General features: G+C 39.0%; 1 protein-coding gene across 6 annotated transcripts in view; it reads right to left on the reverse strand.

The window, feature by feature from the left end:
• TPR9 (Tetratricopeptide repeat (TPR)-like superfamily protein) overlaps nt 1-25279 on the reverse strand; it is an 88472-nt gene that overhangs the window by 30841 nt on the left and 32352 nt on the right. For all 6 annotated transcript variants that reach the window (XM_019200399.2, XM_088888631.1, XM_010280598.2 and 3 more), the window contains one exon: nt 22920-23148. In XM_019200399.2, coding sequence (XP_019055944.1) covers nt 22920-23148 — 229 coding nt within the window. The remainder of the gene's footprint in view (nt 1-22919; nt 23149-25279) is intronic.

Consider the following 25279-nt stretch of genomic DNA (forward strand, 5'->3'; position numbering starts at 1 on the left):
TCGATGTCAAATCAGAATAGTACATCGAGAGACTCCTCTCCCCCTGCTTGCAAGTAGAGGATTTAGCTTGCAGTTGATATATCTTGGCATAGTGTCTCTGCTCTGAATAGGTGAACTTTGCTTGTTCCCATATCTCACAAGCAGTTTCAGCCCACATAAAAGTCTTCCTTACATGTGGCAGCATGGAAACCAAGAGCCATGACATCACCATACTATTCTCTTGGTTCCACCTATCATATTCAGCACTTCCGTACTTCGGTTCCTTCACTCTCCCATTGATGTATCTTATTTTCCCCCTAGCAGTAATGTAGAGTTTTATTCCCCTAGACCACTCAAGGTAGTTCAGGCCATCAAAGGGAATAACAGCCATGGGGAAACTCATATCCATTCCCCCACTCACTCCATTGTGGCTCCCTGGAATCTCTGAAGTAGCAGAATTCTTAGACGACATGGTAAGCACAAGTTTTTTTTATCTAAACTCTCAACTTAGGATCCTTATATCGACTAAAGCTCCACACACAACAATTCAGTTCTGAACTTAATCTGAGCACAAAAACAAATAGCACCAACTTCCAAAGAAGAACTATGACGAGATTGATTTTCACCACAGCATTAATCAATAACGTGTAAGTTCCACCACAGCATTAATCAATAAGAGAGATCCTAACACACATGAAATCAGACTAACGAGTAGAGAAAACAGGTCATCTCCGACCTACAGTCACCTTTTCATAGGTACAGGATCACACGATCCAACAAATAAAAGATATAACCCTCACAAAAGTCTGCCGACAATTACAGGATCACACGATCCAACAAATAAAAGATATAACCCTCACAAAAGTCTGCCGACATTCAGTGGTTTGGATTCATTTGCTCTCCACTTGGTACACGATCAAGGAAAGAAATAAAAGAAGAAAGAAAACTTTAGGGTTGTACCAGTTGTAGATCTAATTTGATCAGCCCAGATTCAGTCCTCTGTTCTGCCCAGATTCAGCAACTTGAAGAGAAAAAACTTGGTCGCCCAAATTCAACAGCCTTGCTCTGAAACCATCTTGACAATAAATCCGATTGAAATATGAGGAAGTAGAGAAGAGAAGGAAAGAAGAGAGAAAGGAGAAGGAAGAAAGGAAGAAGAAAAAGTTTGGAGCAATAGAACTGTGCTGGCGGTGCCAGCTTTTATTATATTATATAGGGCTGCAGAAATAAGAAGGGAAAAGACCCTTGTGCCCCTGCTGTAAGTGAGTACGATAACAGAAATAAAAAACGCTGTAACTAGCCAAAACAGACCCCAACACAAATAACTAAATTATTTCAACAGGGTCTCCAGGACTCCAAAACCTATTGATTCCTAAAGGAGGAGAGGGCAATCGACCTCCAGTTCCGGAAGAAGTCATCCATAGAGAAAGTCTGAGAAAGCTTTTAGAGTTTTCACCCAATGTGCAGCTCTTACTGTAACAATCTCCACTAGTGTCTCATTTCTTTCTCTCTCTTCAAAGATCCTTAGGTTCCTTTCCTCCCAAACTGACCACACCATCGCTGCTCTTGCACACTTCCAAAGGATTCTGCCTCTTCTCGCCATGCACCTTAGAAGAGATGGACTAAAGAGACCTTCCAAGCTACCAGGGGGTCTCCACCTGTGACCAAAAAGAGAGTAGAACCATTCCCAAATACAACAAGCAAAGGGACATGAAATTAAAAGATGGTAAGCACTCTCACCGTTCACCTTACACAAGATACACCAATTAGGAGACAAGCACCAATTTGGCCTTTTCTTTTGTAGCATATTGCATGTGTTGATGCACCAATGATAAACTTCCCAAAAAAGGGCACTAACTTTTGGGGGGATAGGGGAACTCCAAATTTCTTTCACAGGGAAGGAAAGGGGAATGGGGGTGGACACAAGAGAAGAAAAAAAGGATTTAGTAGATTTACAATTAAAAGACAGAGAGGGATTGAGAGACCACACCCTACTATCTTCCTCTAAAACATCAAGGACAAGGCCATCCAAAATATTTAAAAGGTTTGAAACAGATGGAATTTCTGACTCTGGAAGGTGTCCCACAAGCCCCAAATTTCAACCCCCCCCCCCCCCCCGAGAGGAGGGAGACCCAAAAAAATTAGACACAAGTTTCTCCTTTAGATTAGAGAGAGCATATGGCAAAGGAAACAAATCATTCAAGGGAACATCCCTAACCCACACATCTTCCCAAAATCTTATCCTATTACCATAAGCCAAATCATACCTGACATGCTCAAGGAATTGGGGCAATATAACATGCACTGCATTCCACGGCCAAGAAAGGTTAGCTCTTTGCAGAATGCCAGCATCCCATCCATTCGTAGCCAGCCCATGAATAATTGAGACCACTTTATGCCACAATCTGTCATTTTCTAAAGGGAAATGCCACAACCACTTACTAAGAAAAACAAGGTTTTTCCTACTGATATTACCTATACCCAACCCCCTCCTCTTTCCTTTTAACCACCTTTTCCCATTTCACCAGGATGCTTGAGGCAACCTAAAGACAAACATGAAGTAGATAGGGAGGTTGACCAATGTTGATTTTATCAAAGTGATTCTCCCTCCTAGAGAAATGTACTTCCTCTTCTGCCCAGCTAATCTTTTCTCAAGTCTCTCAACAACTGGAGTCCAGAAGCTTATAGACCTTGAATTGCCACCAAGGGGTAATCCTAAATAATTCAAAGGCCACACCCCTTTTTCACACCCAAGCATCTCCACAAATGAGTCAAGCTCCTCTTCCCTAACATTTAAACCAACCACTGCACTTTTATTCCAATTGATCTTTAGGTTAGACATTCTTTCAAAGAGGCTCACCACCAACTTCAGATTTGCCACCCACTCCATTCCTAACTTCCCCATCACAAAAAATCAAAATGTCATCTGCAAAGTGGAGGTGGGAGGCTATCACTCTATCTCCGCCCACCTCCTAGCCTTTAATAAACTGTAATTGGTTGGCTCTAGTAATCAGCTTACTTAGAACTTCTGCCACCAAGATGAAGAGGAAGGGGGAAAGGGGATCTCCTTGTCTAAGCCGTCTAATTGCTTCAAAAAAAATCCACCACAGACTCAATCACAATCACTGAGAAGTGACTGGTTTGCAGGCAACCTTCTCTTCAAGCAAATTAATAAAATTTAATGACCCTCCTAGGTTTTTTGGAGGTAAATTAATAAAATTTAATGATCGCCACCCCTCTACCATGGATGTTTGAAGAAAAAAACATGGTCATGGATGCATAGAGCAACAAATGGTATAGCTGATAGGACATATTGTACTTGGGGCCTTGGTGACAATATTGTAGATATGTGGAGTAACAATGTTTTTTTTTATCAGCAACACAGAAATGATTTATTAAATTAAAAGGATGAGTCCAACAAGAAGTTGAGGGTAGACGAAAAGTCCACAGAAAGCCCACTAATTACAATACAGTCCCAAGCTTAACCCAACAAAGGAATTCATTAATTACAACAAAGCCCAAGGGACCCAAAAGAAATCCCACCAACTATAACATAGCCCAAAACATAGATTGTCTTTGAACTCTGTTTTCCTGGTAAATTCATAGCAGAATGTCAGAACAGTGAGATAAGAGAATGGAGAAGAGAGAAGAGAGAAGAGGAGAAAAGGTTTTGGAGTCAAAAACATAGACTGGCGGTGCCAACCTTTTTGTTACTTATATTAGGGCGACCCCCTCTAATAATAAAAGAAGATAAAATTACACATGTGCCCCTGCGGCACTAAACTAAAGAAAAGACTTACATATTCAACACTCCCTCTCAAGTTGGGACATAGATATCAATCATGTCCAACTTGTCACATAAGTCATAGTGCCGCAAGTGATGTAAGCCTTTTGTAAATATGTCTGGAAGTTGCTCCTTAGAACTAATATATGGGGTGCACACTTCCCCATTAACAACTTTCTCTCTGATAAAGTGTTTGTCAAGCTCAATATGTTTAGTTCTATCATGAAGAACTAGGTTGGCTGCAATGTTGATGGCAGCCTTGTTATCACAATACAAGGACATGGAGCTATCAACTGGAAAACCCAGTTCGCTCAACAAATTCTTTATCTGCATAACTTCAGCCACCCAATGGGACATTGCTCTATACTCAACTTCAGCACTAGACCTAACTACCATTCTTGCTTCTCCATATGACTAGGTTTCCTCCCACACTTTGTTTCTTGCTTCTCCATATGACTAGGTTTCCTCCCACACTTTGTTTCTTGCTTCTCCATGTGACTAGGTTTCCTCCCACAAAAGAACAATACCCACTAGTGGACTTTCTGTCATCAACTGATCTAGTCCAGTCAATATCTGTATATACTTCAATCTTCAAATGTCCATTCTTCTGGAATAGCAAACCAACTCCTAGAAACTTCTTTAGGTATCTGAGGATTCTCTCAGCTGCTTTTAAGTGTGTGGTCTTAGGAGAATGCATGAACTGGTCGGGTCATGGACAAATACAGGAGCCTTCCCACAAGTCTTTGGAATTGTTTTACATCCTTGACAATCTCACCACAACAGTCACCCAGTCTGTGATTTGGATCAATGGGAGTGTCAATTGGCTTAACCCCTAGTTTTCTTGAATCCTATAACAGATCTAGGATGTATTTCCTTTGAGAAATGAGGATCCCCTTTTGTGAGCAGGCCACTTCAATTCCAAGGAAGTACCGTAAGGAACCTAGATCCTTCACCTCAAATTGAGTGGCTAAGACGTCCTTTAGCCTCTGAGTTTCAACTTTCCAGTCACCTACGATCACTATGTCATCAACATACACTATCAAGGCTGCAATCTTTCCTTCCCCCCTTTTCACAAATAATGTATGGTTAGTCTGACACTGTTTGTAGCCAATCTACTGCATAGCCAGACGAAACTTGCTAAACCAAGCTCTTGATGATTATTTTAGACCATACAATGACTTCTTCAACTACACTATCAAGGCTGCAATCTTTCCTTTCCCCCTTTTCACAAATAATGTATGGTTAATCTGACACTGTTTGTAGCCAATCTACTGCATAGCCAGACGAAACTTGCTAAACCAAGCTCTTGATGATTATTTTAGACCATACAATGACTTCAACTTGCACACTTTTTGCTCTTTGCCTTGGGCACTAAAGCCAGGGGGTTGTACCATGTATACTCTTCTTCAAGGTCTCCATTTAGGAAGGCATTTTTTAATGTCTAGCTGATGAAGATCCCAATCAAGATTTGCAGCAAGAAAGAAAAGAAATTAGATGGAGTTCAACTTAGCTAATGGAGCAAAAGTCTCTACATAATCTAGTTCATATACTTGGGTAAACACCTTTGCCACCAACCTAGCCTTGTACCTTTCTACTGTTCCATTAGCCTTGTACTTCACTGTGAACACTCACTTACACCCTACCGGTTCCTTACCCTCAGGAAGATCCACTAACTCCCACGTATCATTTTTATGTAAGGCATTTATCTCTTCTTTCATTGCATCTGTCCCATTCAGGTACTAAGAGAGCTTCTACCACATTTTTGGGGATAGGGACCATGTCAATGGAAGAAAGGAAAGAACAAAAAGAGGGTGAGATCTTCTCATAGGAGACAAAATAGGAAATAGAATGCTTGGTGGTACAAGACCTAACTCCCTTTTTAGAATAGGGATGTCTAGGTCATTAGTAGATGAAGTATCAATAGCAAGAGGATCAGAAACATCAATAGGAATAAGAGCACCTGGTAGGGTAGGATCTATCCCTGGTGAATTTGATGATGTTGTTGGTACAGCTTTAAGGTGCTCTACAACTCTCGAACTCAGCTGGCCGTTACAACGACGAATAAAAACACGGAACGGAGGAGGGCCAGGAAAAGGGAAAAGAACATGAACTCGTTTCTCCTCCACCTTACTCTCCCCCTGAGGAGAAATAGGGAAAAAATGGTCACTCTCAAAGAAAGACACATCTATAAACACATAGTACTTTCTGAAAACATGGTCAAAACACTGGTAACCCTTCTAAGAAGAAGGATAACCCAAGAATACACAAGGAATGGTACAAGGATCAAGTTTACCACGATTACGAGATATGTCTTGACCAAAACAGCGACAACCAAACACATGGATAGGAATGGAGAAGACGGGAGCCTGGGGAAATAGGAGCTAATGAAGGGCCTTGTACCCTAACAAGAAAGATGGCATACGATTGATAAGATAAGCAGCACACAACACATCATCCAACCAAAAATTTTTAGGAACATTCATGTGTATGAGTAACCCACGAGTAATTTCAAGGAGATGACGATTTTTTTCTTTCGGCAACACCTTTCCATTAGAGGGTTCTAGCACAAGAGCTATGATGGATGGATCCACACTGTAGTCGTATGAGACTACTAACAGCCCAAGCTGTGGTGAATAATCAACAAGAAATTAAGAAGATGAGAGGAGAAGAGAAGAAGAATTTGAAGGAAGGGTTTCAGAAAAGAAGAGGATGCTTAATCTTCTGCCCCCCTCTTTCTATTTATATTAGTTCTGAAGTAAGGATAAGACTGCTTACATGGAAAAAATAAAATCCTAATAAAAGATTGATAACTAATTGTGGACTGACTTAAATAACTAATAGTTGTGTACGAGTACAATAGAAAGAGGTGGGGACCACATCAGTGGTTTCTACACTCCCCCTCAAGTTTGGAATAGATGTTTGTCATTCCCAACTTGCATAGATCTGCTTCTAACTTCTTCTTTGAAACTGCCTTCATGAGAAGATTGGCAAGATGCATGTTGGAGCTGATATATGGAAGACAAACTTCTTGAGATGCAACCCTTTCCCTAATAAAATGTCAATCCACTTAAATGTGCTTGGTTCTGTCATGTTGTATCGGGTTATGAGCTATATTAATAGCAACCTGATTATCACAATACAATATTAGAGGTTTCTCATAGGTAATACCCAATTCATCAAACAGTGATTTCAACCATAGTATTTCAGCCACACCATTTGCCATGGACCGATATTCAGCTTTAGCACTGGAACGAGAAACAACATTTTGTTTCTTACTCCTCCAAGAAACAAGGTTACCTCCTAGAAAGGCACAATATCCAGAGGTAGACCTATCATCAACACAACCAGCCTAATCTGCATTTGTGTAAACTTCTATCTTCATGTGATTATTATCCTTAAATAGTACACCTCTACCTAGACACCTCTTTAAATATGCCAATATCCTCTCAACAACAAGTAGGTGGGTAGTTCTAGGAGAGTGCATATACTGACTAATAACACTGACTGCATAGCTGATGTCTGGTCGTGTAAGACAGAGTAGTCTCCCAACTAATCTTTGGAACATAGCTTTATCTTCAAGAGGCTCTCCACCTTCTGCACTAATCTTGTGATTCTGTTCAATAGGTGTATTGACTGGCTTAACACCCAACTTTCTTGTTTCTTCTAACAAATCAAGGACATACTTCCTTTGAGAAACAAAGATTCCATGCTTGGACCGAGTGACCTCAATACCCAAGAAATGTCGTAGCTCTCCTAAGTCTTATACTTCAAATTCTTGATGGAGAAGTTTCTTAAGAGACTCAATTTCTCTGTTATCACTCCCCATTACTACAATGTCATCCACATATACAACAAGTAGAGTCAAGGAAGTATCCATTTTCTTAATAAACAAAGTGTGATCTGATTGAGCCTACACATAGCCAAACTTTTCAAGGGCTTGTCTGAATCTATCAAACCAAGCTCTGGGGGACTGTTTTAATCCATACAAAGCTTTATTCAGCCGGCAAACCTTCTTACCTGTCTTTTTACTATAAAAACCAGGAGGTAACTGCATGTACACTTCTTCTTGCAAGTCTCCATTGAGGAAGGCATTTTTAACATCCATTTGGAACAAGGGCCAAGAGTAACTAGCTACAAGAGATAATAACACTCTAATAGTGGTCATTTTTGCTACTAGTGCGAAAGTCTCCAAGTAATCTATACCATAAGTCTGAGAAAATCCCTTTGCAACTAACCAGGCCTTATACCTTTCAATGGAACCATCAGCATTATGTTTCACAGTAAACACCCATCTACATCCAACCGGTTTCTTCCCTTTATGTTGATCAGCTAGCTCCCAAGTATTATTTCTCAGAAGGGCATCCATTTCTACCTTCATTGCATCCTTCCACTCAAGAATGGTCAGGGCTTCTTGTGTTGTTCTGGGAATGGGAATATCAGCAATGGATGTAAGAAAGGACTTGTAAGAGGGAGACAGATGATCATAGGACAAGAATTGTGAGATATAGTGGGCTGTGGATGAGGTGCAACGGCGTTTTCCTTTACGGACTGCAATGGAAAGGTCAAGTTCATTCAATGGAAGTGAGGGCTCAGAAGATGGAGAAGGCTCAACAGCAGAAGGCTCATCCGTAATGGGAGATGGAAGAGATGTAGTACCTAGATCTGGATCCTCATAAGGAATTGGGGCTGGCCTGGACTGCTGATGGCCGAAATCAACCTGCCTCCATTGTCTGTGATAAACTCTCAAATCCCGACATTTTTGACAACCCTCCCCATTACACCCCTCTTCACTCAATGGAACAGGTAAAGGGACTTATGATGTGCTAACCCCAACTTTACTACTCTCCCCCTGAGAAGAAACCCTAGAGTAATAAGGTACATCCTCAAAGAAAGTAACATCCATGGATACAAATCTCTTTCCCAAAGTAGGTTCATAGCAGCAGTATCCCTTTTGAGTTTGTGCATAACCAAGGAAAATACATTTTGAGGCTTTAGGGTCAAATTTGGAACGGTGAGGGTCAAGAGTTTGCATGAAGCAAGTACAACCAAAGGTTTTAAGAGGGACAGAAAATAGGTATTTTATCAAGATATAAAAGAGTGAATGGAGGTTTCATGTCAAGAACCCGTGAAGTGATTCGGTTGATGAGATACACAGCTGTGAGAATGGCATCTCCCCATAAATGTATAGGCACATTGGAGTTAAATATGATACTTTTAGCTACTTCCAATATGTGCCTATTCTTTCTCTCAGCCACCCCATTCTGCTGAGGGGTATGAGGACAGGTACTCTGATGGATAATCTCATGGTCAAGAAAATAAGAGGCTAATGATGTTTTAAAGTATTCTCTCGCATTATCTGATCTGAAAATTTTGATTTTTACCCTAAACTGGGTTAAAATCATCTGATGAAAGGTCTGGATCAGGGTAGGAACCTATCTCGAGAATGCATCAAGTAGACCCAAGAAAACCGGGTGTAGTCATCAACAAACAGCAAGAAGTATCTATACCCCCCCCCAAATAGTAGTGATACCAAACATCAGTATGCACAATGTCAAAAGGAACACTACTACTCTTATTATTTAATGAACAAGTTGTTCTACAAAGATTTGCAAGCTCACAACTTTCACACTTTAAATTGGACATCTGGACAGATTCAAATAAACTAGGAAATAAGCTTTTCAAAGACCTAAAGGATAAATGACCTAATCGGTTATGCCGAAGCATGATTTGACCAAAAGACTGAGAAACAAAAGACCCTCTAACTTCACTACCTCCCCACTGTGAACTTCCTCCAAGCAGATAGATTCCATTTGTCTCACGGCCAGTCCCAATCACATTCCTTGTCTCCAAGTCCTGAAAAACACATCGATCAGGAAAAAAGGTTACTGAGCAATTCTGGTTTTTAGTAATGCTGCTAATTAAAAGTAAATTGGTGCTAAGTTTAGGAACATGCAGAACAGAAAGACAAAGAAATGGCACTAGACAACTTGATGTCTCCCTTGCCAGAAATGGGAACAAGTGATCCATCAGCAATAGACACCTTGTCTTTACCAGAGGATAAGTGACAGGTAGTAAATAGTGAAGGTAAACCAGTCATATGGTCAGATGCACCTGAGTCTATTACCCAACAATGTTCAGTGTAACCTAGAGCTAAAGCATGATAAGTTGAGGCCTGTGTACCTGAATGAGCAAATGCTGAGGTGGGAAGAACTGATGTTGTGATTGGCTAAGATGATGATGTTGAATTACCAACCTCCTTTTCCAACTAAGTCGAGGCAGCTCGGATAGCAGCTAAAGTGTCTAGTGGTGCTGCTCCTGTGCCTGATGAGGTTGCACAATCAGTAGTAACAGTTGTATTAGCATTCCCCTTTTTGTTCCTAAGTTTTGCTGGAACTAGATGAGGATGTAGCTTCCAACAGGTTTCTTTGGTATGCTTAGGTTTATTGCAATGTTCACATATTAGGTCCTTCTTGTCTTCCTTCTTCATATCTCTCTCCTTATCCCCCCCAAACTTGGGTTTAGTTGCTGCCAAGGCTGATTCAAGTGGCGAATGCTGCAACATAACTTTCCTTCTACTTTCTTCACTGTGCACTAGAGACTAAGCTTGTGATAGGGTCACACTGTCTCTTGTTAGAAGTTGTCTCAGAATGTCATACTCAGAATTCAGACCAGCTAGAAACTCAAATACCCTATTGGTTTCAACCTGCTTTCTATAGGTCTGTGCATCCTTCTGGCTTTCCCACTCAATTGTTTCTAAGTGATCAATCTCATGCCATAAGGATTTCAAGGTGGAAAAATAAACCGAGACTAGCTTCTCTCCTTGCTTAAGATTATTTACCTTACATTTTAGCTCATAGGCCCTAGCAACATTGAGGGGTTGGGAGTAGGTTTCTTTCATGATATCCCAAATTTCTTTAGCTGTTTTTGCTCATAAATAATTTCGGCTGATATGTGGCTGCATGGAGTTACACAGCCATGTCATAACCAAATAGTTCTCCTGAACCCATTTGGTATATATATGGTCCTCCTTGGCTGGTTCCTTGACATCTCCCAGTAAATAACTTATCTTTTCTCTACCCCCAATAGCCATCATAGATGATTGGGCCCACTCTAGGTAGTTTGACCCATCAAATTTTACAGTGGTAATCTAAAAACTGTTCTACCAGCCCCTAAAAGGTTTTCCCCTTGGCTCTTCCTGATTGTTGGTCATCCTCTAATGCTTCACCAACAATCTCCAAGATTCAGCCGATGATCCCTTTTGCTGGAAACTTTCCATCTTAGGAAATTCTTATGCAGCCGGCCATGTCAGACTATCATAAGATTTCCTAGGTTGGCTTTGATACCATGTAGTCATATGTGACTACTAACAGCCCAAGTTGTGGTGTATAATCAACAGGAAATTAAGAAGATGAGAGGAGAAAGAGAGAAAAAGAGAAGAAGAATTCGAAGGAAGGGTTCAGAAAAGAAGAGGATGATTAATCTATCGTCCCCCTCTTTCTATTTATATTAATTCTAAAGGCTAAGACTGCTTACATGGCAAAATAAAATCCTAATAAAAGACAAATAACTAATTGTGGACTGACTTAAATAACTAATAGTTGTATACAAGTACAATAGAAAGAGGTGGGGACCACATCAGTGGTTTCTACACACACGAAGCAAAAACTCTGTGAGATCACTATGAAAATACTCTTTAGCATTGTATGATTGGAAATTTAGATCTCCGTTTGAAATTGAGTGAATATCAAGTGTTGGAAATTTTTAATAATTTTGGGTACTTCATCTTTGGACTGCATAGGATACACCCATGTATATCAAGAGTAGTCATCAATAAGCGTAATGAAATACTTACAGCTAGTCTCGGATGTTAAAGTAACAGGGCCCCAAACATCAAAATAAACACTATGGAAAGGAAAATCAGATTTATTATTCCTTGAAGTAAAATGGTTTCTACAATGTTTGCTCAACTGACAAGTTTGACATGTGAGTTCAAACACCGACACTGACTTAAATAAATCTGGAAACAAAACTTTCAACAATTCGAAAGATAAATGACCCAAACGACTATGCCATAAATAGACTTGACTCTTACTAGACAGACTCTTGGACTCAATAGCCGCAAGACTAGATTTATTCTCTAGAATGTAAAGACCATCCACCATACTACCTCTACCAATCATTTTCTTCGAGGCCAAATCTTATATCACACAAAAGGGAAAAGGGTTACTGAGCAGTTTAACGAATTTGTTATACTACTAATAGAGAACAAATTTATAGGTAGCTTTGGAACATGTAAAACATCAGAGAGGGTGAGTTCAAGAGGAAGGGAGATGGTTCCTTGACCAGCTATGGTGGAGAAGGAACCATCAGCAAGTCTCACCTTGCCCCTACCAGATAATAGATGATAAGATTGGAAACTGTTTGACTTACCCATCGTATGGTTCGAGGCTCCAGAATCTATTATCCAAGGGGAGTCTGAGGGATGAGAGGACACAAGGAAAGTTGTGACAGAATTACCATTACTTGATGTAGACATAAAGGAAGTCGAGGGGGGAGAAGCAGAACCCATCTGGCAGATTGCCCTCCCATACAACTCCAAATGGTCACGGAAAGAATTAATGACATCTTCCTAGGGATCAGTCACGGAAGGGCTCATGGTAGTGGTAGATGATTGAGGCTCCTGAGAGGTCAAGTTTGCTGCATTAAACTTCTTTTGACCTTGCTGTCCTAACTTCTTATTCTGGTCTGATTTTTTACTCAGCTCTTAGCCCCACTTTGGCTTTCCATGAAGTTCCCAACATGTATCCCAAGTGTGTATAGACTTCTAACAATGAATGCACCATAGTTTATCCTTGTCATCAACTTTCTTTGGAAAGTCGCTCTTCTTAAAGGAATTACCACCTCTTGTAACAACACTCCCTTTAGCTACTAATGCAATCTACTCCCCCTCAGAATTATTCATCACATTCCGTCTGCTCTCTTTTGACTGTACTAGGGCATTCTTGCACTGATCGGAGATCTTTACTCCCCAATATCTGAACCCTAATAGACTCGTGAAGAATTCAGCCCTAAGACGAAGGCAAAAACCCGTTGCTAGGAAACCAGAGACTTGTAGGCTTTAGCATCTACATCATATTTCCAGTCTATATTCTGATAATGATCTAGTTCTTTCCAAATAGAGGTCAAATCTGAATAGTAGACGGTGAGACTCCTCTCCCCCTGCTTACAAGTTGAGGAGGCAGCATGCAACTGATATATTTTGGCATAATGCCATTGTTTTGAATATGTAGATTTAGCCTGCTCCCATATCTCATGAGTTGTTTCTGCCCACATGAAAGTCTTTCTCACTTGTGGCAGCATGGACAATAACAGCCATGACATCACCATGCTGTTTTCCTGGTCCCATCTATCATGTTCTACACCTCCAGACCTCGGTTCTTTAACTCTACCATTGATATACCCCACTTTCCCCCTTGCAATTATGTAAAGCTTGATTCCCCATGACTATTCTAGGTAATTGAGACCATCAAAGGGAATCACAGCCATGGGAAAACTCATGTCAAAACCTCCACTCTGACTAGAGGTCACACCAGACATGCCAGAATCCTTAGAAGACATGGTACTTGTTCTCAGTTCAGTCACAGAATCACAGTTCAGTCAAGATATTAAAATTTAGTCCAGTCAAAGTTCTAGGCACAAATTAGTTCTTGATCTCTCACAATATAACCACATCTGATCACACAACATCGCTTGTTCTCAGATTACCACACTACTGAACCAGTTCAGATGTAAAAACATCAGTATCAGGTCTGATCAATCCCTTCAAGCAATAATTCACCAATTTTTTTGCCACACAATCATTGTAGTTTTAATTGGAACTAAGAAGGATCACTTGATCCACATAGGCTAAGAAGAAACACTTTCACAGCAGCCACAGGTCATTAGACCTACATAACCCACTCCCAGGGTACAGAACGATCAATTGATCCACAAAGGTGGAAGAAAAAAAATAATCGGGAACACCCTTCACAGCTTTTGGCTTCCCTTCCCTTGGTGTTTTCTGGGCCCACGACCAAGAGGGAAGAGGAAGAACTACACAGCAAGTCTCCTCATGTCAACCAGATGTACCTTTTCTTTGGATTCGATCCACAGTAAACAAAAGAAAAAACTGGAGGAAGAAAAAGACTGATCGCACTGCTCCCAAACCCAGATCTGTCGCTCTGATACCATGTTTTCTTGGTAAACACCCAACAGAATATCAGAACAGTGAGAGAAGAGAAGGGAGAAGAGAGAAGTGGAGAAAAAGTTTAGGAGTCAAAAACATAGACTGGCGGCACCAGCCTTTTTGTTATTTATATTAGGGCGACCCCCTCCAATAATAAAAGAAGATAAAATTATGTATGTGCCCCTACGATACTAAACTAAAGAAAAGACCAACATATTCAACAAACTCCTTGCTTAGCTAGACCATCAGCCATGTTATTAGTTGATCCCCTAATTCATCTTATTTGAATTTCCACGTCTGCGCCTGAGCTCATTTCTTAGCCTCCAGATTGCTCCTTCCCCTTTTTTCAGCCAGTTTGCAACAACTTTTGAGTCCCCTTCAATAATCAAACTGTTAATCCCCAACTCTTTAGCTTTCTTAACACCAAATACTGTTGCCTTCAGTTTTGAATTCACCACATCACCATGCTGAATAGGGCCTGAGAACATGGCAATGATATTTCTATTCTCTTCCCTTATTACCCCACCAATACCCGATGGGCCAGGGTTGCCCAAACAGCTACCATCAAAGTTTAGTTTCTTCCACCCGCCTAAAGTACATTGTTACCACTTTGAACCATCTCAATATTCATTTCAAACATAAAGTTGAATATTAATTTTTGTTTGTGTAATAGATTATTTGGTTGATCTATTAGAATGATTTATATGAGTTCAAATCTTGTTTGAACTCATTCTGTTATGTATTTTTGAATCTTAAGGTTTATAGGACAACTTTGGATAAGAAGTATCTCACGGAGAGAGGTGTAAGTTGGGTTAGAAGGGGCATCAGGAGGATTTTTGACAATGTGGAGACAAAAGGACAATAAACTTTGGGCATTGGCAAATGTTTACAGCCCAAATGCCTATAGGGAAAGGAATCTTTTTTGGGAAGAGTTGAGTGATATTAGGGGTCTTTGAGAAGGTCCATGGTGTCTAGGGGTGATTTCAGTGTTATTAGAAGCTAAAGAGACTAAAAGGGACTAAAAGAAAGGATAAAAGTGTGGAATAAAGAAAATTTAAGTGGAATCTTTATGAGAGAAAAAGGAGTGAGTTTTGTCAAGAAGCTAAAGAGACTAAAAGAGAGGATAAAAGTGTGGAATAAAGAAAATTTTGGGAGGGTGGAGGAAAAGAAGAGTTGGATTCTTTTTTTTTTATCAATAAAAATCTTTCATTAATAATAGAGACATTAAGATACAATAGATAAAGATTGCAGAGGAATAAATAGCAGTCTCCAACAATCAGTTAAAATTCTGCCCAATACAATCATGGTTTCAAGTGTCGCCAAATGTCGCTAATGTCGCCCGACATATGTCGATGTCGAGGCTCACCGACATGAAAATGGATGATAATATAAAAATTACATTATTTCGGTCGACATTTCCTATATTTCAGAAATGTTGACCGAATCGATCCAAATAACAAAAAAAAAGACAGCTTTTCCTATTATGTCGACAAGATGTCGACTAATGTACATTAATAATATAATATATTAGTATATTATATTAATATAATACAGAATATTAATATAAATTATTCCATTAATAATTTCTATTTAATATTTCAAATAAAATATTTATAAAAAAGAATTAACAAAATATAAAAGCAAAAGAATAAATTAATTACTTTATAATATAAAACATAAAATATTAACTAGTTAGTATTTTTCAAAATATTTATTAAAATCAGAAAATGTTTATTAAATTTTATAATAAATCACATTATACATTTAATATAAAAATAATAATTTATTATAAACTTAGTATTAAACATCATAATAAATTCATTAAGTTTTATAAGAATTCAGAATTTATCATAATCTTAATACTACAAACAGGAGAATCAGTTTATTAAATTTATAATAAAACATAATGTATTATAACTTTAATATTTAAAAAATCAGAATAAATGTATTTCTATTTACTAGTGTGAAATAAATATATTAGAATTTATAATAAATCAGAATTAAAAATAAGAAAAGAAAATACCAGATAACCTTGTAAAAACATCAAAATGCAAAATAAATCAGTAAATCATCATTTACTAATTTGTTCTTGATCTTAGTTTCTTAGCTTTATATAATGGTTGGGAATAAGATAATAGTCTAGAAATATGTATTAATGCTTCTTTTATCATTTTACAAAATATCATTGCATATTTCCACATATTTCATAATATTTCCATAATGTCTCTAATTTTTACAATATTTCCCCTCGACATTTCCGACATATGTCCTATATTTTGGTAAGCGACATTTCCATCAACATCGACATTTTAAACCTTGAATACAATGAAGATCTATTTTCCCCTTGTTTTGTTAGGGTATCTACCATCCCATTTGCATCCCTTTTGACCCAACCAAACTGAGAGTTGAACTTCCTTGCAAGTGTGTCAATTTCTCTGAAAATAAACTTGAGCTTCCAAGGTACTGATGTGATGATTTTGGCCCAAGAGATGACCAATAGTGAGTCTCCTTCAATTTCCAAGTCTGTTGTTCCTATATGCTCAGCCATCTTTAGACCTTGAAGTAGGGCTAGAGATACAGCCTGTATTGAGTCCCCATAACCTATTGATCCTGAGTAGAGTGCAACCACCACACCCAGATGATTTCTAAACACACCCCCAATGCCTGCCCTTCCAGGATTGCCAAGAGAACTCCCATCAAAATTCAGTTTTAGTTTGTTCCGTGCAGGTGGCTTCCATTCCATGCCAATAAGAGTTGGCTTCTTAAGAAGATAAAGGAGTTAGATGAGAAGGGGTCCTTGAGAATCTTATCAGAAGATCTCTTGAGGAAGGAGGAAATTTCTTGGAGACAAAAATCGCAGTGCAAATGGCTTTTAAAAGGTGATGGGAATACTAGATTTTTTCACTCTCTAGCAAATGGAAGAAGAAAGAAATACTCCATTCATAGCATGGAGTTTGAGGGAGAAATGCTAACAAGGCAAGAGAACATTGTGAGAGGCGTAGGGGCTTGCATACAAGGGCTAGAAGACAATGGTTGGGATCCTGGAATCATCCTGGCAAGGGCTACAGTTGCTTCTCCTCAGTGTTTTAAAAAGCACAAGGTGCGGGGGTCAATTTGCGCCTAAGGCACAAGGCGAGGTACACGCCTTTTTGAATCAAGGCACAAAAATACAAAAAAAAAATGCTATAAAATAAAAAAAAAAAATGTCAGAAAATAAAAAAAAAAATAAAAAAAATATTGAACATAATATTACTAAAATATATAAAGTTAAATTTTAAAATAATGTTTTAAAAAACCTATTATCTAAAATTAAAATACATAAACATAAGATGTAAAGCATATTCAAATGAGAATTTAAAAAAAAATCAAACGTATAAAACATTTTCAAGCATGTAAAACCTCTAATCACTTTTTTCACTCAATTGCAATACTTCACATAGCTAACGTAATGTAAAACATACTACATTCCTGATTCTACAAGCCGCCTTTGTGCCACACCCTCGAGGCAAGCCCAAACAAGTTCACATTAGGTCTTAAATTCCCCTCGAAGCTCCGAGAACCCCCAATTTGGTAATGTTGTTCATTCATTCATCCTAATAAAATGTTTTCTTAAAAAGCAATTAAAACTATAAAATCATTATTTTTTGTGTGAAAACTAAGAATTTAAGACCTAATGTGGACTTGTTTAGGCTGAGGCGCTAGGCGTACGCCTAGGCACACCAGGCGTGCGCCTTTTGAAAGGGCTGCGCCTAGGACCTAGGCGAGGCGCATACCCTGAAATGCACCTCGCCTGTGCGCCTAGGCGTGCCTTTTAAATCATTGCTTCTCCTTGGAAATCCATTCACAATCTGCTTCCAATTTTTTCCCCTTGGATCAGGTATGGTCTAAACTCTGGTAACCGAATAAAATTCTAGGAACAACCTTAGGTCAGGGATTCACCTCTGATGGACCAGATTCCATCCTTGTATGCTCTATCACACTTGAAAAATGAACCTATCTCTTCTTTCTTGGTTCCTTCAGACTCCACTTTTGGTTTTGGTGAAACCTAGGCCTACATAGGGCAATAAGGGATACAGACTTGGACAGCTTGTAACCTTTGCTAGCCACCCTTGAGAATGTCTTCCTAAATTCTGATAAGGAAGACACCAGATTTTGGACCCCTTTTACCTCTGGTACTTTCTCTTGTGCTTCATTCTTTGAAACCTTAACTCAGCCTTTTGTCCCTTTTGGGTTGTCCTTTCCGGCTAAGGAAATATGGAGCAAGCCTATTCCTCCTCGGGTTGGTTTTTTTTGTTGGGAAATTTTCTTGGAAAGAATAAACACATTTAACTTACTTCAGAGAAAGTGACCCAACTATTGTCTACTTCCTAATAGATGTGCTCTTTGTAAAGCTGATGGAGAATCCAACTACCACCTCATGGTCTCTTGTAAGGTTACTAAAATTGTATGGGAGTGGGTTTTCTCCCGCTTTGGGTGTTCTTGGAATCCTCCGGAGAGTGTCCAAAGTTTGTTCTCTCCTTTTTTCAGATGGCCTAAGAAGCGAGGGAAGACTATGTGGAGGAGTATTAGGGCAGCTGTGTGCTGGTCACTGTGGGAAGAAAGAAATTCACGTATTTTTTCAGACAAGGAAAGAACCCTGGAAGAACTGTTAGACCTAATCCTTTTAAGGGCTGCCCACTGGCTAAAATCTTTGGAGTTGTTTTCAAACTTTCCTGTGGATGACTTGCTAAGAAATTGGAAAGAGATTGCTTCCACTGCTAGGTGCAAGAGGACTCTTTGTCCCTCTTAGTCCCCTCCCCCCTTAGGTTCTATAAAGTTGAACTTTGATGGCAGTAGTGTAAGGAATCCAGGGCTCTCTGGGATTGGAGGAGTTTTTAGGAATGAGGATGGGATTGTTATTGCTTTGTTCTTTGGCCCTATTGGAGAAGGTGACTCTCTTAGAGTTGAGATCCTTGCAGCGCTTGAAGGAATTCGAAGAGCAAAGGAATTAAATATCAGTCGTTTGATCCTAGAAGGTGATACGAAGGTGGTGGTTAGATAGTTGAAGAAAGAAGACAGTGGTTTGTGGAACTATAACAGTGAAAAGAAACAGTTCTTATGACTGTGTAGGGACATTGAGATACAATACAGCTGGGCGAAGAGGAGTGCCAACTCATTTGCGGATGGGTTGGCCAAGCAAGGGGTGAATAGGGAGTCTGTCTTTTGGGCTAGTTTTTAATTTTTTTTTCTCTTTGTATTTTGTTAATGGGGAGCTAAGATATTTTATCTCCCCTCTTGTATCCATAATCCCTCTTCTCTTTTAAAATTAATGAAGCTGTTGTTATTGATAAAAAAAATGAGAACTAAAGAGATATTTTTCCTAAGCTGGGTTGGGTCAGATTGTCTCTATCCCAAAGGTTCACCTTGGAGGAGATAAAAGAAGCAATGTTCTTAATGCATAATTCAAAAGCACCAGGACTAGATGGTTTCACTATGGCTTTCTACCAAAAATGCTAGGAGATAATCAAAGATGATTTATTGGACGTCTTCAATGAATTTTGGGTTAAAGGTGAAGTAAATCCGGGTGCTAATGCCACATTTATTGCAATAATTCCTAAGAAGAAAGAAGCTTTACATCCAAAGGATTATAAACCAAAAGTTTGGTGGGAAGCCTTTATAAAATCCTAGCAAAGGTCCTCTCTAGGAGACTGAGCAAGGTGTTGCCACTTGTGATTTAAAAAAATCATGGAGATTTTGTCCAGGGGAGACGAATAATAGACCAAATTCTGATTGCAAATGAATGTGTAGAGGAAAAAGAGGGAAAGAAGGGAAAAAGGTATAATCTGCAAACTAGATTTGGGAAAGGCTTATGATTTTTTAAACTGGGATTTTCTTTCGGAGATTTTGGAGAAAATGGGCTTTGGAGTTAGGTGGCGGAAATGGATCAGAGGATGCATCAGTTCTTGTCACTATTCTATCCTGATTAATAGAGTTTCAAGAGATTTCTTTCCAGAAAAGAGAGGTTTAAGGCAAGGGGATCCCCTCTCTCCTATGTTGTTCACTATGGTGACTGATGTGCTAAGTAGAATGATCTCAAAAGGCAGATGAAAGTAATCTCCTAAGGGGTTGAAGAGTGTGAAGGCAAGAAGTGATCGTGATACACTTACTTTATGTGGATGATATTATCATTTTCTGTGAGGAAGGAATTGAGATTTGGTGGAGAAATTTAAAGAGGTCATTTCTGGTTTTGAGTGTTGCTCCAACTTGAGAATAAACTTAAGGAAGAGTTTTTTGGCTGGGGTAAACTTCCAAGAGGAGGAGTTAGAAGCATTAGCTGAATGCTTGGGTTGTCAATTAGACTCTTGGCCTTTAGTTTATTTAGGATTACCCCTAGGTGGAAACCCAAAATTTGAAATTTTTTGGAATCCTGTCTTGAGGAAGTTTGTAAAGAAGCTTGCAGTTTGAAAGAGAAATTATATTTCATTAGGGGGGAGGATTACTTTCATTAAATTGACACTGGCAAACCTTCCAACCTATTTCCTCACCATCTTTTGTATCCCAACCAAAGTAGCAAGGAAGTTAGAGAAAATCATGAGAGATTTCCTTTGGGTAAGACCGGGGAGGAAAGGAAAGACCATTTGATGAAGGAGATGGTGGGTAGACCAAAGAGACAAGGGGATTAGGCTTAGGAAACTTAAAACTTAGGAACACTGCTTTACTTGGGAAATGGTTGTGGTGATTGCCTCAAGAGAAGAGTTTGTGGCACAAAGCCAGAAAGTCGTAGTAAGCATTCATGGTTCTTTGAGCAATGGATGGGATGCAAAGGTCTCGCCTCACGCTTCAGCTTCTTCACCTTGGAAAGCCATTCACGAGGTATTGCCAATTTTCTTAAATTTCACAAAATTTTCTTAAAGTCCTTTTTTGGGAAGATGTCTGGTTAAGTCATACAACCTTAAAATCAATTCCCTTTGCTCTATTCACTTTCTAGTCTTCAAAAGAAACCCATTGCTTTCTTTTGGAGCTTTTCAACTTCAGGTTTAAATTGGGATTTCGGCTTTAGAAGGGGTTTAAGGGGTAGAGAATGTAGGTTGTGATAGAATTGCTAAAAAAGTTAGGGTCAGTCTTCTTGGATTCAAGGGTGGATGATAACAGAATCTAGAAACCTTCACCATCTGGTTTGTTTTCATGTGCTTCTTTTATTGACTCCCTAGTTCTCTTAGACTTAGGGGAGGAGGAAGAATTTTTCCCAGCGAAAGATATTTGGAGCAAGCCTATTCCTCCAAAAATTCAAGCCTTCTGTTGGGAAGCTTTCCTTGAAAAGATAAATACCTGGGATGTGCTTCAAAGAAAAATGCCAAACAAGTGCCTGTCTCCTCATATGTGTATCTTATGCAAGGCAAATGGTGACACAATTCCTCATTTACTTATTTTTTGTCCCTTTGCAAATTGTGTTTCGACATGCATTTCTTCTCTCTTTGTTTACAGGTGGGACCCCACAAGATTTCACTATGTTGTTCAGCCCAAGTTTCTTTAGACAAGCAAAAAAGAGAGGAAGATTACTGTGGAAGACAGCCAGGGCAGCAACTATTTGGACACTATGGGAAGAAAGAATGAAAGATTGTTCAAAGAAAAGTCCAGGAGTTATTTATCAAAAAAAAGTCCAAGAGTTTAGAAGACATTGTATAAGGCATTAAGATCAAAACGGCAAATTGGGTAAAAACCTGGGAAGATTTCCATTTGGTGATAGTGACTTATATTACTAGAGCTTGTTTTAAGTAGCAAATTCAGCTTCTGTGAAAGACAAAGTAGTAATGAACTGGAAGCCTCCTCAGCCTAACAGATTAAAGTTTAACTTTGATGGAAGCTCTATAGGAAATCCAGGACTGTCAGGAATTGGAGGGGTTTTTCAGGGATGATGCAGGAAAAGTGGTAACCTTGTTCTTAGGGCCGATTGGAGTAGGGGATTCTTTTAGCGAAGAAATAACAGCCTTACATCAAAGGTTTGAAAGTAGAAAAGCAGTGGGGATTTAAGAATCTGGAAATAGAAGGTGACTCCAAATTAGTAATTTCTTGGATGGATGACAGCAGCCCAGGTGGGTGGAAGTTCAGACATTTAATCAGAGAAATCAAGACTTTAGCAAAGGACCTTGAGGCAAGCTTTGACTGGGTTAACGGCAAATGGAATGGCAGATGGGCAAAACAAGGGGTGTATAGGGATCAATTTTTTGGGGCAGATTTGGGTTAAGTTGTTCCCATGGATAAATGGTTTTTCTTGTTTCTAAATTTGTTCTAAATTCTATGATGTAATTTCTTTCTTCATACCTAATGAAGTTTACTCTGTTTACTGATAAAAAAGGGTTTATAGGACAACTTCACAATGTATTAGTTTGTCTATAACCTTAGTTTCTTGGCTTTATTTAATGATTTGGAACAAGATAATAATTTAAAAAGGTGTGTACATGCTTCTTTTATCATTTCATAAAACATCATTCTATATTTTTACATTTTTACAATGTTTTCACCATGTCTATGATTTTTGCAATAGTTTTTTGATCAAATAACAGCATAATTTTATTAATGAAAGAAGAAAGGAGTGCACGATATATAGAAATTCAAAGGGAATTTCTGGGGGGAGAGATAAGAGATTTTTTTTATTAAGGAGAGATAAGAGATATCTCTCACTGACCTATGATTTTACAATATTTCCATATGATATTTCCAACATTTCCGACATGTTTCCTATATTTGGCCAACCGACATTTCCACTGACACTAGCATTTTAAACCTTGGGTGAGATTGCAAAGATCTTGTTTAACAGTTATAGCTGACTTGAAAGTTTGTCAACAGATGAATGACAACGAATAAACAAGAGTACCTAACTGAAAACAAGATAACATAATTTGTTGAAATAAACAAGGACAAAACAAACTTCTAGTAAGATTAAACACTTACCAGTAGATACTGTGTTACTACAAGACCCCAAATTCTTATCATTGTGTAAATTAGTTGAACTGCTTTCCCTCATCGTCCTTTTACGCTGATCTAAAATTATCTTAAGTTTGTCTTTTATCTGGTTCTTTCCACCCAAAGAAACTTCCATGTTCATGGCCACAGTCATGTCACTTATTGCATCTTCAAAATTTTGCAAAGAAGCATTTGCTGTACCTCTCCGATACCATGCCTGAAAGGTGAAGGTAGAAGTGTGATTACAATGATCCAAAGACCAAGACATATAACTTAGACAATAAAGCAAGTTGTTGCATGTGAAATAAAGCACAATGTGAGGCTCATGCTTTAAGAAATGCACAGTTAACACACACACACTCAGTGTTTTGTCCTTACCATGCCTATGTAACATAGATTGTTAGATACTCTCTTCAATTTGTCGATTGATGGCCTTCATTCTTCTTCTATATTTACATTGTTGAGTTGGTCCGGTTTCAAGTTATTGGGCCTAAATTATTTATCTTTTATTTTTAAGTTGTTAAGTTAGGAAGTTATTGGGCTATAAGCCCATTAGTTTATGTTTTTTAGTTGTGACTGTTCAGCTACTTAAGTAGCCGCCCTACTAAGGGCATTCTTGTAATCTCTCATTATTTTAATTCAAGTATATAATACAAAGAGGGGTTGGCGGCCAGAACTAATTTTCAATTCTGGTTGACATCCCACTCTCGTTATTCTCCTCTCTTCTTCTCTGCTGCTGAAACCTTTCAACTTCTACTTTTCTTCACAAGGATTCATCTAAAACTGCTATCAGCAACTTCTACTTGGTATCAGAGCAGGCCGAAGGTTCCTTGGGCTGCTCTATCATGCAGCCCTAGATCGGCCAACTGCATGGTGATTTGAGAGGCTAATCGAAGATCTCAGGTAAACCCAGTTTGTGGAGTTTTTGGTGGATCTGTTTTGCCCTGTAGCTGGTCTAGGGTTTCCCATTAAATTCAGGAAAAACTGAAGAAAGGGGGAGAGTCCTGTTTTTATAGGACTCTTCAATTTTGACCTAGGAAGTGGTGCCCTAATTTTTTAGGGTTCCTTGGAGTTTTCTGAAGAGGGCAGTTCAGGTCCTACCTTTTTTGGAGGTTTCTGGAGAGAGCGGCAGCCTCTTCTCTCTTTTTTCTCGTCCCACAGAAAATGAATCTTTTGTGTGAGGATCATCTGGGGTACCAGAAGGGAGTCTGTGATACCTGAAGGGATTTATTTCATATTCTATTATCTTGAAGTAACTTTCTAACCCTTTTTTGAGAATTATGGAGGGTAACGGAGTTGAAAACAAACTCGAGGGTGAAATGGGACCAATAGGAAGAGGTGTCGGAGACCTTTTCGAGGCTGGGACCATTACTAAAGTTAAGTTGGATGGTTCAAATTACTTAGAATGGTCACAATCTGCAAAGATGGCCATTGGTGCTCGTGAGAAGTTGAGGTATATCACTAGTGAGGAAGTGAAACCCGAGACTAACAATTCCTAGTGGGTACAAGAAAACTATATGGTAATGAGTTGGCTGTGTAATTCAATGCTGCCCCATATAAGTAAATTTTTTTTGTGGGCAAATACAGCTAAGGAAACCTACTCACATAGTGAAAATGTTCCTAGGACCTATCAGTTAAGGAATCAGATTATTGCTACCAGGCAGGGAGATAGACCTATTGCTGTTTATTTTTCATCCCTTAAAACTCTGTGGCAGGAGATTGACCATCTGGAGGCAATTGTTTGGGAAACCACTAAGGATGCAGCTGCCTACCAGAAGCTCCTAGAGAAGTATAGGGTTTTTGAATTTCTTGCTGGACTTAATCCCGAATATGATATTGCAAGGCAGCATATCCTTTCTAGGGACAGTGTTACTCTCTCTCAGGCATGTGCCTTTGTATCAAGGGGAAGAGAGTAGGAGAAATGTGATGATGAAGAATTCTGGTTTTGAACAATCAACCATGGTCAGTACTGTGAAACCCAAACAGAGTGGAGACCGGAATGGTAGTGAAATCAGGAAGGAAGATAAGAAGGATTTTATTTGTGATTACTATAAGAAGCCTAAATACACAAGAGATACATGTTGGAAGCTTCATCCTCATCTTGTGCCGAATAAAATCAAAAACAAGAAGGGAAATGCACACATGGTAGTCACTGGCGACATACCTAGCCCTCCTACTACAACTACTCTGGAGTTTATTGCAGCTGCTGCAGTGAGGGCTGAACTTGAGAGATATTGATAGTTCCTGAATCAGCGAGATACAGTCAGCCCTAATTCAGCAACATATGGATAGCTGGGTACAGGTGGTTCTGGTGCAACACACTCTACTTCCTTTGCTCACACAGGTAG

The sequence above is a fragment of the Nelumbo nucifera genome, chromosome 5 (assembly GCF_055504915.1).
Source record: "Nelumbo nucifera cultivar China Antique chromosome 5, China Antique-T2T, whole genome shotgun sequence".
Taxonomy (NCBI): Eukaryota; Viridiplantae; Streptophyta; class Magnoliopsida; order Proteales; family Nelumbonaceae; genus Nelumbo; species Nelumbo nucifera.